The sequence below is a fragment of the Vombatus ursinus genome, unplaced genomic scaffold (genome assembly GCF_900497805.2).
Source record: "Vombatus ursinus unplaced genomic scaffold, bare-nosed wombat genome assembly UNPS02014924.1, whole genome shotgun sequence".
In the NCBI taxonomy this organism is placed as follows: domain Eukaryota; kingdom Metazoa; phylum Chordata; class Mammalia; order Diprotodontia; family Vombatidae; genus Vombatus; species Vombatus ursinus.
The window spans coordinates 6,344,841-6,359,928 of NW_020954702.1; the positions used below are offsets into that span (position 1 = coordinate 6,344,841).

The window sequence follows — 15,088 nt, forward strand, 5'->3', positions numbered from 1 at the left end:
ATGCCAAAGTTATTTTTATGAAGCAGAGATCCAACCTTGAAATTCTTCTTTTATAAATGAGGACAATGAGGCACAGAAAGGAAGTGATTTGTTCTTAGTCACACAACCAGTAAATGGAAGAGCCAGGACTAGAACCCAGGTCTTCTGACTCCATGCTCTTTACTTTCTCTATGTTATACTATATACATGGTTACAGAACAGCGTAATATGAAATATGATAGACTTGGAGTCAGGAGAGACTCTATTTGATACCCAGTCCATTACTTTTGCTGCATACTGGAAAGTATATTGAATCAAAAGACCAGGGTTCAGGTCCTCATGCTGGCATTTACTATCTGTATGATTAAGAATGAGTCACTTAACTTCCCTATGGCTCAGTGTCCTCATCTGTTCAGTTCAGTTGTTTGTCAGTCATGTTTGACTCTTTGTGACCCCTTTTGGAGTTTTCTTGGCAAAGATACCGGAGTAGTTTGCCATTTCCTTTTCTATCTCATTTTAGATGAGAAAACTAAGGCAAACAGTGTTCAATGACTTGCCTAGGGTCTCATAGCTAATAAGTATCTGAGGCTAGATGAGTCTTGCTGACTCCATACCTGGCACTCTATCCATTGTACCACCTAGCTGCCTGTCCTCATCTGTAAAAAGAGGTTAATAATACTTGTAATGAAAGCATTTCTATGTGCCTGAGCATATAACTTCAGAAAATAATTTTCACATCTATAAAATGGGGATAATAAAGTGTGATTACTATTGTTTTAAATATGTACCACCTACGGGGGCAGCTAGGTGGTACAGTGTATACAGCTCTGACCTTGGAGTCAGGAGGACCTGAGTTCAAATCTGGCCTCAGACACTTGATACTTACTAGCTGTGTGACCTTGGGCAAGTCATTTGACCCCAATTACCTCACCAAAAAGCAAAAAAAAAATCTACTAGATAGACTACATAATTTAAAGAAGAACAAGACCATGAGGAATTCTGTGCCATATAAAGACTTTTTCAATACTTTAATGGTTCTGGATTCATCTGCAGTAGCTAGGGTACAATGGAGAGAGTACTAGTCCTGGAGTCATAAAGACTTGAGTTTACATACAGCCTCAGACACTTAATGGCTGTGTGACCCTGGGTAAGTCACTTGACACATTTGCCTTAGTTTTGTCATCTATTAAATGAGGATAATAATATCACCTATCTCTCAGGGTTATTTTGAAGATCAAATGAAATGATAATTGTAAAGTGCTTAGCACAGTGCCTGGCACATAGTAAACACTGCATAAATGTTAGCTATTACTATTATAAATGGATACTCCCTCCAATGGTGCAGATCATAAGCCACTAGTCTTATCATCCTGTGTAATTTTTGTATACATGTTTTTGTGCTGCCATGTACTTCTCTACGTATATATGTTTATATACTCCCAGGCATTCTTCATAGAAGGTATTTTCGATATGTTGGGGACCTTCTATCTTGCTATTTTATTGATACCAGTGGGCTACATGACCAGCCCATCTCATTTTCCAGGGCTACATTTCTGTAATATTTTACCTCCCATCTTCTGTGGAATTCTTCATTGGTAAAATACTACATTTCACTCAAGCCTACCATTTGCCTCTCCATTTCCCTTTCAGGAACCTGAAACTTTAATTCTTCAGAGACTAAGGTATTCCATGTTTTAAAGCCTCATAGTGAGACTGAATTTTTTTTGTGTGGAAACTGATTCTGTGATTTCCTAGGTATAGGGAATTCTCAATGAGGAAACTCCCTTGACCAATGCAGATTGGTGCCTGCTCTTCAACGTATCATTTTGAAGAGTTGCTTGAGGTCACTGAGAATTAAGTAGTTTGTCCAAAGTTACATAGCCAATATGTACTCCAAGGATGGCAATTGCACCTACGTCTTCACGATTGTAAGGCCGGCTCTTTTTCCATTGCAGCGTGCTACGTCTCGCTGGAGAAATATTGGTGTTAACAACTGCTGTTAAAAACTTCTATTCCTATGAGATATTTGAGGGGCTTTAAAAGCACCTTGGCATGCTCCCAAATGTAATTCAGTCTGAATTTCTCCTCTGATTCAATTTTGGACTCAGTTTATTGACTATTACATATTGTTTGACCCAAATGCACACACACATGTGTGTATGTATATATACACACACACATATACACTTATATACGTATATGTATGCAAATGTATATCTCTCCATCTTGTACCTTGCTTGAATCATAGTTAGGAATATATCTAATTAGATCAAATTAGACATTTCTTTTGTTGTATCTTTTAGTGAATCATATATTATTTTTACACATTCATGGGAGACACCTTGTTAGAAGAGAGCTGATAAGGTGGCTTTTGGTTCTGCTGAATCAAATGCTTTCTTATAGCCTACGAACAATAAGCACAGTGGAATCTTGCAATCTTTGAATTTTTTCGGTCAAATGTGTGTCTGTAAAGACAAAATCTGCTGTAGAGTTCTATGAAAGTATACCTGCTCCATTCTCATAGCTGCATCAAAGGGGATCTTGATCATAGCTAGATTACACTCATAAAGATTTATAGATGCAGCAAGGGATTGGATTAGAGCATGGAACTGGGTATGTATATTTTGGCTTTATGGAGAAGGATATACATGTTTTGGCTCCTTTGAGATGGGAATGCTTAGCCAAAAGTTCCTTTTTGGTATCTTGGGCCTGGCTATGCCAATATATGCTCTGGTTCCTTGCTAAAGGTATATACAACTAAAGACTCCAGGTTGGAATCTTGATCCCTTTGACAAAGGAAGTATGCATAAAAGGACTGGTAACTGAGCCGGGGAGAGATGCTCATGATGTTGGTATTAAAGAATGTTTATTTTTCTTCCCAAGGCAGCCTCTTTGTTGGGGCATAGCCAATGCCAGCGCTCCCTTGGGCTTTCTAATAGGCGAGGGAAGGTGAGGGGTATGCTGGAGCCAGCTCAAACCAAGAGCTGATTATTAAATTTTCACTGTGACCTGATTGGAAATCAGCAAATGCCACAAATCAGGGCTTTATTTATTGTTTTGTTGATCATCTAGACAAGAAAATGAAGGCTAAAATGTTAATAATGCAGACTAAACTTAAAAGTATATCTTGCATACAATTTTCGGAGGTTCTATTGTAAAACATTTACTATCATACTCCTGGCAGGGAGCTTCTTTCTACTCACTCTCCCCAGTAGCAGCAATGGATGCATGCACAATGTAGTGAGAATTTGTGTTGTGTAGGTGAGCCTGATACGGGAACTCAAATATCTGCTTTGTGTTTCTTTCCCTGAAGACAAGTTAGCAAACAATTTTGAGAAATGGATATTTCCAGCACACTGCTTTGTGAATTTCTTAGGTCTTTGGTTATTGAATTTACTGGTTATGAAATAGGAGGTATAACCTGAAACTACACTCTTCTTAGAAGAAGAGTGTCACAGCTAGAAGAATGAGCTGCTTACGTGGCTGATCAGAAGACATGTTCCTTGAGCTGTTGCTTGGATGGTACAAATCCAAGGTGAAATACTTATGTTTCCCAGGAGTCTTTACCTCCTTGTAGAGTGTAATAGGAATGATGTTTAAATTCGTTTTCAATGTGTGTTGAACAATTAAACCCACTGCTGGGACTACAGATCTGGGGTCCTGTGCCCCTCTACCCCTCCACTAAGGGGCCCTTTTGCTCTGGACCAGTGATGCCCATTTCAGTCATAGGGGAGCCTGAGCATCTAAAATAAAGGTTAGACTTCCTTTCTCTTTTGCTCTTTACGCTTCCATCCTGGGATCCCAGGGAAAATTTTATTAAAGCTTAGATTTGACTTATGTGTAGATTATCCCAGAAGGGAGAATAGAAAGGTACTCAATATGTGTTAAGTTCTGAGGATACAAAGAAAGGTATAAGACAGTCCTTGCCCTTGAGGAGCTCACAATCTAATAGAGAGACAACAAACAAATAAATATGTACAAACAAGCTATATACAGGATAAATAGGAAATCATTAACAGGGAAGGCACTATGATTAAGAATGACTAAGAAAGGCTTCCTGTAGAAAGTGGGATTTTAGTTGGGATATGAAGGAATCCAGGAGGCAGAGATGAGGAAGGGAGAACACTCCAGGCATGGGGATAGGCCAGAGAAAATGCTTGGAGCAGAGAGTTGGAGTGTCTTATTCATGGAACAGTCAGGAGGCCAGTGCCACTGGATTGAAGGGTATATATGGGTAGAGAGTATAAAATGTGAGAAGACTGGAAAGGTAGGGGAGAGGTAGGAATAGGTTATGAAGGGCACTGAAGGCCAAACAGAGGATTTTGAATTTTTTCCTTACAGTGACGCTGCTGCTGATAGTAACTATTATTTACATAGCAATTATTATATGTCAAATACTATACTGAGCACTTTACAAATATTGGGAGCCAATGGAGTTTATTGAGTAAGGAGGCAACATGGTTGGACTGGTACTTTAGGAGAATCACTTTAGTGGCTGAATGGGGGATGTATTAGAGTGGAGAGAAACTTGTGGCAGACAGACCAACCAGAAGGCTGTTGCAATAGGTGAGACTTATGGAGATAAGGGCCTGTTCCATGGTGGTGGCATTTTCAGAGGAGAGAAGGGGACATGTTTGAGAGATGTTGCAAAGGTAAAGTTGACAGGCCTTGGCTACAAAGAATATGTGAGGTAAGAGATAATGAGGAGCTGAGGATAACACTTAGGTTATGAACCAGAACCATAAAAACTACCAGAGGCCCCAGGCATCAGTTCATTTCTTGTCACTAAGATAGAATCTTGTGATCATTGCCCTTAGAGTTTTGAATATCCCTCTGTTTATCTGAGAGCTGTCTAGTGTTGATTGACAGAGACTTGCTAGAATGTCACCTCAGAGGGAGACATAGAGCTTCTTGCTGGGAGGCTTGTCATGAGCACCAGTATAACACATTTGACAGGACCTTTAGGAAATCAGATTGTCTCTAGAAGTGTTGATGTTTTTATTTTTGAATAGCCAATAAGGTTTGATTGCATGCATTGATGTGCTTACAGCAAATGGATTTTATGCATGCACCATGCGCTACACGCATCCCAAGGAAATGTGCTGAGCATGCCTCTGTTCTTTCAGTAGTATATCCAGTCAATAAACAAGAATTTTACATTGAGAGTACCAGTAGTTAAGTTAATGAATATAGATGGATGAAAAACTGCCTTTCAGCATGTTCTACTCCCTTTTCTGCTACTCTCTCAGCATGGCTATAGAAACCAAAGGTGCACATAATGCTGAAGGACATTTTGTATTTTTCTTCTTTTCACACATTACTGCGGACAAAGAATTCATGACCTATGTGTGATGTGCCTTTCCATATTTCCTTAGAAAGCTGACACAGTTTATTGTCTTGATAATAAAGTGTGGTAGAACCTGGCAGAACTTATGATCCACTCATATAAACTTCAAGAATACGAGATCACCTTTATATCATGACAAAGTATCAGAATGCCTAAGGACCACATGAAAATAGGCTTGCTTATTCTTTCCTTGGCTAGAGTTTTATATCTTACCTTTGGATAGGCTGGGACATCTCTCTGTGGCATCAACTTCCTGTTGTTATCCAAAAAACTATACTTACAGGGACAGGTTGTCCTAAAAATAGGAAAAGATCTATCTTATCATTGTTTCTGCAGATCTGCATTCATAAAGTTTATTGAATCCACTTGTAGAATCTTAGGGCTGAACAGGACCTTAGAGATCATTTAATCCAACACATACCTGAACAAGAATGAATGAATTTTTTTTAAAAAAAGCATTTATTAAACCATGGGCCAAGCCTTGTACTGAGCTCTGAAATACAAAAATACAATTGAAGATAGCCCCTGCCCTCAAGGAGTTTATAGGACATAACACAAATAGGGAAGTGGATCCCAGAGTGTGTTATTGCAGTTTGTAAAATTATAGGGTAAAAAGAGAAAGTTATACGGACAAAAAGAGGAGACATAAAAGAGTAGAGTGATACATTTTTTCAAGTAGCAATGGCTGCATTGATTTGATTTAGATTCTAGCAGTGGAAAGCAGAAAGGGAGGGGGAATCCACAGATCACCTCCAGAAAAATAATATGCTTCAAACATTAAGACACATAATGGATAAATTTAACAATTCTAGTGACAAACAATGAATTCTGCAAGAAAAGGAAAGGAAATTAAAATAAATCAAGACTATTCAGCACCCAACAGAAACCAGAGAAGGGGTTAGGAAGATATCCTTTTTTTTTTTTTTTTGGTGAGGCAATTGGGGTTAAGTGACTTGCCCAGGGTCACACAGTAAGGGTCATGTATCTGAGGTTGGATTTGAACTCAGGTCCTTCTGACTCCAAGGCCAGAGCCCTATCTACCGCGCCACCTAGCTACCCCTGGGAAGATAAATTCTTAAAAGCAAAGGAACTCAATATGCAACCCCAAATGGCATATCCTGCAAATCTAAGCCTAATCAACAATAAAAAAGATGGATATTCAACAAAAGTATTTGAAGCATTCCTGAAAAAAAAAAAGCCAAATGGGAGCAAATTATTTGACTTGCAAACAACAGAAACACAAGAAAGTTAAATAAATACAACTATCAAGGAGAGCACATTACAAAACAAATTTCTCCGTCTCTAGAGACTATTTAAAGAAAAGAACTAAAAAAAAGAAAACATCTATTTAAAAAAATAAGAAATTTTAACATAGGGACCATCAAGAGATTGCTTTCTTAAAATACAAGGGGATAAAGATGAAGGCAGAATTTTAAGAAACAGGAAAAATAACAAGAGGATGAGTAGGCCTGAAAAACCATGGACTAAAACCTCAAATAACCTCTACAAGTGAATCAAAAGTATTTTGTGGGACTAAGTTACAGAACGAGAGGGTTCATTACCCCAGGGCTGGACTTCAAAGCTGTTTTGGCCTCTCCTACATTGGGAAACATTTCACGGGCCTCAGTCCCTCTTAAAAGACACTTCTAGGGGGACAGGACAAGTACCAGCTGGATGGCAGTTGCAGTGCTTTCAAACTGGGGATAGCCCTGTATACTGGTCCTTCCCCAAGTCTTCCTCTGTTTCGCAGGTCTCTGATTGGGCTATGTCACTATCTGTCCTTTTTTGCGGGTCTGGGGCAAGGTGTTCTGGGAACAGTTTCTGCTATTTTGGGGTTCCCTAACCAAGGGCCACACCAAGTAAAGCATGGTTGCTTCCCACCTGTATCTCTCTTCCTACACAGGTGGATGGACAGAGGTTAAAGTTCTCTATTTGTTGTAACAAAATGCTAAGGGAAAGGCAGGGGCTGGGAGTACTGTCAGACACCCAAAGCACAAGGCTGTAGATGGGTTTTTGTGCTTTGATGGAGCATGGAGAATGGTTTTGGTGAGATATGCTGAGTACATATGTTAGGGAGTGGACTTCTCTTGAGCATCTCGTTTTATAGTTCTACAGGAAAGACTGTAATTGCTCTACCTTTGAAGTATAATTAATAATTTAGAGGGTTTCTTTTTTTTTTGACAGTTAGTGGGGACTAGCCTCCATCTTTTTGGTTACATGACCCAGAAGTTTTTTTTTTTAAAAGGAAACTTTAAGGGATGTTAAAATTTCTATGTTGTATTCAAATATTACTAAAAAACCTAGTATTTCACTGCACAGGTTATATTAAATATTATATATGCATATATATAGAGAGAATGATATATTAGATACTGTAAAATGATAACCCTGCAACAATCTTTTTTATAAAATGCATACTAGTTTTTTTAAACATGGAAAATCACCTAATTTATCTTCTGTAAGTCTAGATTTTTGTATATGGGATTCTACTTAAAGTAGGAGTACATCCCTAGTAGATTATGCAGTCAAGGGTTAGCTTATAATATTCCTAAAGATTTTAAATATGGAAATTTCATTACCTTAGGTTTCTTATTATGATGTTACTTTATTTTTGCCCTGTGCTTCAGATAAGTGAAGTAAATTTTAGTTACAATGATAAATCTTTTTTTTTTTTTTTTTGGTAAGCAATTGGGATTAAGTGACCTTCCCAGGGTCACACAGCTAGTAAGTGTCAAGTGTCTGAGGTCGGATTTGAATTCAGGTCCCCCTGACTCCAAGATCAGAGCTCTATGCACTGTGCCACCTAGCTGCCCCACTGTGCCACCTAGTTGCCCCCACTACAATGATAAATCTTACTAAAATTCAAATGTGTATACCCATAACTTTTTTCCTCTGTCTAAAGTTATTGTGAAGAAAAGTCATTTTTAAAGCTTAAAATGCTATACAAATGTCAATCATTACTACTAATATTATCACATAGGGTAACAGGTATTATTTTCCCACAGGTCTAAAAAGAATTTTTAATCTGAGAAAAAATGTTAGAATCAGCAACATTCAAAAGAAGGATTTTGATTTTCCCTAGTGAGCAGCACTGTGTAACCATGTAAACTCTGATGAACTACCAAAGACTCCTTTATATAGTGGCTTAAGTTATTGGTTAATCTTTTTTGGGCAAAACTAAATGATCAAATGAAGATTAGCATTTTGAAAAAAAATACAACTTTCCCCAAGTCACATCCATTATATTTAAGAAAAGTGAGAACTCACTAGGTCCAGGTGAACTAATTTCCAGGATTCTGAAAGAACTAGAAGATTGGTAGACATTGGCACTGTCATAGATATTTGAAAGATCATAAGAGATGTAAGACTAGATAAAAGTAAATTTTGCATTGTTACTCAAAAAAAGGAAGAGAATGAAACTTTCAAATTATGGGCCAATGAACTTGACTTCAATTCTAGGCAAAATTCTACATCAAATTATATAAAGGATAGTTAGTAAACATATTGAAAAGATAATGGTAACCACAAAGAACCAACATAACTTCATCAACAACTAAGGACTGAGATTTATATAATTTATCTAGATTTCAACAAAGCATTTGTCATAGTCTCTCATGCTGTTCTTGATTAAAAGACAGAAATATATAGTCTACATTTAGATAGATTCAGAAATAGTTGAATGGCTAGGTTCAAAGAATAGTTATCAATGGTTTGAAGTCAACTTGTAAGAAAGTCTGTGGTGGTATGTCTCAGGGATTTGTATTTAGCTTTACTATGGGGAAAATTACGTGTTTATCAAATTTGCAAGTGACAGAAAACTGAGAGGGACATTTAATATTGTGAATATATGAGTTATGAGTTGTTTATAAATCAATTCATCAAATTTTGGGAATAATATTCTTAACAAGGCAATTCAGTCAGTATCCAAAACTATCTAAACAGGCAAAATAATAATAATAGCTAACATTAAATAGCACTTATGTGCAAGGCACTGTGCTAAGCACTTTACAAAACCCTGAGGGAGGGTAGGTGCCATTATTATCCTTGTTTTATAAATGAAGAAACAGAGGTTAAATGACTTGCTCAGGATCACACAACTTGCAAGTGTCTAAGGCTGGATCTGAACTCAAATCTTCCAGACTCCAGGCCCAGTGATTTAGCCACTATACCACTGATGGTGGTATTAAAAAAAAAAAAAGAATAAAAAGAGATGGAAAATGAGATGGAATCTGGTGAGTATTAGGATGGAAGAGGAAAAGAAGCCTGGAATTGAGACATATGTGACCTGAAGCTAAGTCCAGAAAGAGCTGGCGGTGGTTGTACTTAGCTCCATGAAAGACTCCCTAAGCCTGTCACCTGGGGGACCTACCTACAATGCCTTGCTTGCATGAAGAAGAGGACTAAACTTTTTGTCCCCAGCCTTGGCCACCTTCTGTTTGCACTCTGTTCTGATATGCCTCCTAGAGAGTGTATCCAATCCTCCTGCCAAGACACTGAGATGGAGCACCTGGGACTGTAAACTTTTAATCTTCTAATGATTGGCTATCTTTAGCAGAGCTTTCCCCACTCCCTGCTACCCACCTCACTATGGCCAGCAAGCTCCCATCCCGTTACTTTCCTAGCTTCGTGACACTTAATTCGCTTCTCTCTCTAACCCACACCTCCTATTCTCTCATCACCCTGCTCTTCATGCCCCTCCCACCCTGATCTTACCCTTCCCTTTTCATGTACTATTCTAGCTCTGCTCCCTACTCTCCTCTATTGTGAACTCTGGAATTCCGTATTGCATAATGAACCAACCTCTCTTAATCATAAACATCTTCCTCTCATTCTCCCTTTAGCACCTCGTACTCTCAGAGACCTGGCCTTGCTAAGATGATCCTGCATCCCTCGCCATCCTCTTTTCATTGGTTGTACTTCTCTCACACCACTCTCCTCCCGACTGTGACTTTCAGACTCTTCTTTCGCTGTCAACTCTCAGAAACCCTCCCTTTCTGGGTCAGAATCCCCACAGGACTGAGTACAGAGATTTCTCTCTCTCTCTCTCTCTCTCTCTCTCTCTCTCTCTCTCTCTCTCTTTCTCTCTCTCTCTCCCCTCCCCCACATTTATATGTGCCGGTCATTTTATATTTAAATTACTCATCTTTTTCGTATATTACTTTCCCTCCTCCATTCTGGGATCCACCTGCCCTGGCTTTCCCTTTGCTCGTCCCCCACAGCATTCTATCTCCTCGCTCCGCGCTTTTGCATCTGGTTGCCTTCTGTGCTTACAATGCGCTTGCTCCTCACCTCTCCTACGAACCACGCCTTCTTTCAAGACTCACCATAAACACCAACTTCTCTATGAAGCCTTCAGTGATCTTCTCAGCTTCTGGGGACCCCTCTCTTTCTTCTCCACTGCAGCTCAGCCCTCCTCTCACTCTTTCCTTTCAGTCTCATTTTTCAGTTTTTCCTTCCTCCTGTTGCCTTCATGCTTCCAGTTCTTTCTGACTCAGCTCATTAAATCATGAACATGCTGCTCACCTCGGGAAGTCCTCACTACTTCCTTTCAGTCTTTTTCTTACGGCCTGTGTGTGCTCCTTTGTTTACAAATTATTGTAATTCAAGTCTGTCCTCTGTTTAAAAGACTGCAGTAGTCCCAAATCATTCTCAGGGCTGAGAGGGAATGGTTATCCCTTTGAACTACAAGTCCCAGATGCCACTTCATTTTCCAAACCTTATTACCTTTATGAATATATTGTCTCCACTAAGAGAATACAATGAGAGCAAGGAGAGTTTCATTTCTGCCTTTGCATCTGCACTCACCTCTGATGCATACTTCGTGTAACACCTGGGCAAGTCACTTGACTTCCCAGAATTATAGGCAACTCTCAGAGCACTCTTAAGGTGACTTGCACTGGTAAAAGAGGGATTTTTCTCTATACCAGTGAAACCACAGGTCCTGTCCCTTGTCACATAGGTGGCACTTAAGAAGTGGCACTTTATTTATTGATTGAGTAAGCATGAATGGGTTGGATCTAAGAAGATGAAATTTAACACTGATAAAAGCAAAAATCTTACACATGTTAAAAAATCAGCCATACAGATATAGAACGGGGAAACTGTTAGTCATCAGTCGACAGCCATTTGTTAAACAGCTAATATGTGCCAGGCATTGTGCTAAGGGGCAGGGGTGTAAAGAAAGGCAAAAGAGTTCCTGCCTCCAAGGAGCTCACAATCTAACGGGGCAAACAACACGCAAACAACTATGTACAGACATTACAGGATAAATAGGAAGTAATCAAGAGAGGGAAGGCACTAGAATTAAGCAGAAGGGGGGATTTTAGCTGAAACTTGAAGGAAGCCAGGGGAACCAAGAAAGAGATGAGGAGGGGGAGCATTCTAGTCATGGAGAACAACCAGTGAAATTCCCTGGAGCCAAAACATGGAATGTCTTGTTGGTGAAATATCAAGGAAGCCGGTGTCACTGGATTGAAGGTTCCATGGTGGAGAGGGAAGTGTGAGAAGACTGGAAAGGTGGGGAGAGGTAGGTTATGAAGGAATTCAAAGAGGATTTAAAATTTGTTCCTGGTGACAATAGGGAGCCCCAGCAGTTTATTGAGTAAGGGGGTCAGACTTGTGCTTTAGGAAAATCTTTTGGGCAACTAAATGGAAAATAGGCTGGAGTGAGATGAGAATTGTAGCAGGCCGACCCACAAGCAGGCGATTGTAATAGTCCAGCATGAGGGGATGAGATCCTGTATCAGAATGGTGGCGGTATCAGAGGAGAGGGGATTTTTGAAGGATGTTACAAAGGTAAAGTTAACAAGCCTTGGCAACAGGTTCAACATGCGGGGTGAGATGTAGTGAGGATGACATCTCAGTTGTGAGCCTAGGAGACTGGGAGCATGGTAGTGCCCTCAACATTAATAGAATAATTTGGAAGGGGCAGAATTTAGGGAAAAAGACGAGTTCAGTTTTGGACACACTGAGTTTGAGATATCTTCAGGACATCCAGTTCAAGATGTCTAATAGGCAGTTGCAAATGTGAGACTGGAGGTTAAGTAGGGAAGTTAGGCCTGGGTTAATATATTTGAGAATCATCAGCATAAAAATGGTGATTGAATTCATGGGAGCTGCTGAGATCATCAAGAAAAATTAGCATGGAAAGAGAAGAGAAGAGGGACTGGGACAGAACCTCAAGGGACACCTAAGGTTGAGGTCCTAGCAAAGGATGCTGAGAAGGAATAGTCAGAAAGCTAGGAGGGGAACCAGGAGGGTGTGGTTAGGAAATTGTTTTTTCTGAAAAAGTTATAGGAATTTTAGAGGACTGAAAGCACACTATGAGGCAACAATGTGATGCAGCAGCCAAGGAAAAATTTAAATTTAGGCAGCATTCAACGAGGCATAGTGTCTAGGATTAGGGACCACACTCTGACCCAGTTAGATTAAATCTGGAACACTGTGTTCCATCCATTCAATTCTGTATGCTACATTTTAAGGGCTTTGATAATCTGGAAAGTATCCAGAAGTGAGCAAGCAGGAAAGGGAGGTACCTTGATATCTTGCTACAGGAGGATCATTTGAAGGAACAGAGATTGTTTACTTCAGAAAAATAAATTTAAGGGAGACTTGAAAACTGCTTTAAAATATTTGAAAGTCTGTTATGTGGAAGAGTAAGTAGAACTGTTCTGCTCAGCCCCGTACTGAAGAATTTTGGGCAATGGTTAGAAGCTTCAATGAGGTAGTTTTAGGTTTGATGCAGGCTGCAACTTTCTAACAATTAGAGTTATCCCAAAACACGAGAAAGTGGGTTCTTTTAACTGGACATCTTCATGTAAATTCTGGATAACCACTGTTCAGTTCAGTTGTAAAGGGAATTCCTGTTTGGTTTCGGCCTGGACAGGATGGCATCAGAGGCCCCTTATAACTCTTAGACTGTGATTCAGGGCAGTCTTTTTTTTTCTTGCTAGTAATACTCTACATTTTCTAATAGATACAGTTAACTCAAAAGAGTGAATAATACAAATTTTTTTTTAAGTTTTGGAAAACACACATATACACACACATATATGACATGAGCATATTTATGAATTATACCTAACACCAATATATGCATGTATATATGCAGAAGATGTACTTATATACATATGGATATTTGTCTGCAGATTTATCTTCCTAATTTTATTTTGCCTAGGTGGATACAGTTAAAATCAATGTGCATCATCTAAGTACATATCACATAATGATAAGTGAAAAGTAGCCTGGGTAGTAGCATAGATAATACAGAAACAAATCATTAAGGATTAACAGTTATTCTCTATTATTTATGTGTTCAAAGAACCATAAATTTGAGGGAATTGTTAGGATTTCTTAGGATATTAGGATAATTCTAAGGAATTGTTAGGATAATCTTAGTAAGAAATGATTGAAAACTAAGATATCCGTTCTATTACTTTTCTAGTATACAAATTTATGTATTTTAATTTCCAATTGCTTCCATTACATAAAATAGAAAGGACTGTTGAGAAAAAATATAATCAGTTTAGGTAGGAATTTTGCACAAAAACAAAGTACAGAAAGGTCATGTGACATGCAGATGATCAGTTCTCTGGGAAATGCAGAAGAATTAATTCTTTAGTTAGGGTTTTGATGAGATGACTTCTAACATACGTTTTAGCTCTGAGATCCTATGATTTTATAAGATTATGGTATAAAGAACACATTGTAACCACAAAGTGTTGTATGTATTTGAAGAATCATCATTATCATCACCATCATCATCATCATCATCACCATCATCATCATCATCATCATCGTGAGTCTTCCTGACTCCAGGCCTGGCACTCTATATACTGCGCCACCTATCTACCTCTGCTTAATCTCAGAAAAAGGCAACATACAAACTTCTTCATTCTTAACATAGAAGCCTCCTCTCAGCAGACATTTTTTGCCTGAATATTAAGCTAATGTCAGTTACCTGTTGTTTCTTGAAGTCATCTCCTCCCTCATCTTTTTGATGTCACTCTTGCATTTTTCAATCTCCACTGCTTTCAGTCCTTCCACTGGCAACAAAGAGAAAAAAAAACCAATGGTGTTACCATCTAGAAACTTGAAGCATCTCATTTTAGTCATGGCAATAACTCTCAAAGGGTTTCTAAAGGATTTCCAGAAGCTAAACAGGTTCTTACAAAGGTATATTGGCATTTGACTTCTACTCCCATATATGCTTGTGATGCTAAGACTTCAGAATCAACCACTACCATCCAGTTTATGTACAACACTCAGTCCAACAACCCTAAGTATTGTTCCATTGCCAATTTTGAATCATTACCTAAAACACTCATTCATGTAAACTCTATAAGACTGATGATCTGAATAATAATAATAGTAATAATACTAATGATAATTATTATTATAGCTAACATTTATATAGAATTTACTATGTGCCATGCACTGTGCTAAGCACTTTACAATTATTATCTCATTTGATCCTCATAGCAATCTTGGGAGACAGGTGCTATTATCACCCCCATTTTACAGATGAAGAAACTGAGGAAAATGGAGGTGAAGTGACTTGCTTACAACTAGTATGTGTATGAGATGAATTTGAACTCAGGTCCTCCTGATTCTAGGTCCAGTGCCATATCTACTGTGCCATAAAGCTGCATTGCCCAAATTCCTTTTCTCTCATATTCTTCATTCTATTCCCAATTAGATTAACATCTCTCTCCCTATTTCTTGCCTTCTTTAAACCTGAAAGCCTTTTGATATCTGATGAAC

General features: G+C 38.7%; 1 protein-coding gene across 3 annotated transcripts in view; it reads right to left on the reverse strand.

Annotated features, from left to right (window-relative positions):
* The window catches only part of PDE9A (phosphodiesterase 9A), a 168,973-nt gene that overhangs the window by 46,465 nt on the left and 107,420 nt on the right, over positions 1–15,088 (reverse strand). For all 3 annotated transcript variants that reach the window (XM_027843673.1, XM_027843674.1, XM_027843671.1), the window contains 2 exons: positions 14,286–14,370; positions 5,540–5,621 (listed from right to left, as the gene is read on the reverse strand). In XM_027843673.1, the coding sequence (XP_027699474.1) occupies positions 5,540–5,621; positions 14,286–14,370 (167 nt within the window). The remainder of the gene's footprint in view (positions 1–5,539; positions 5,622–14,285; positions 14,371–15,088) is intronic.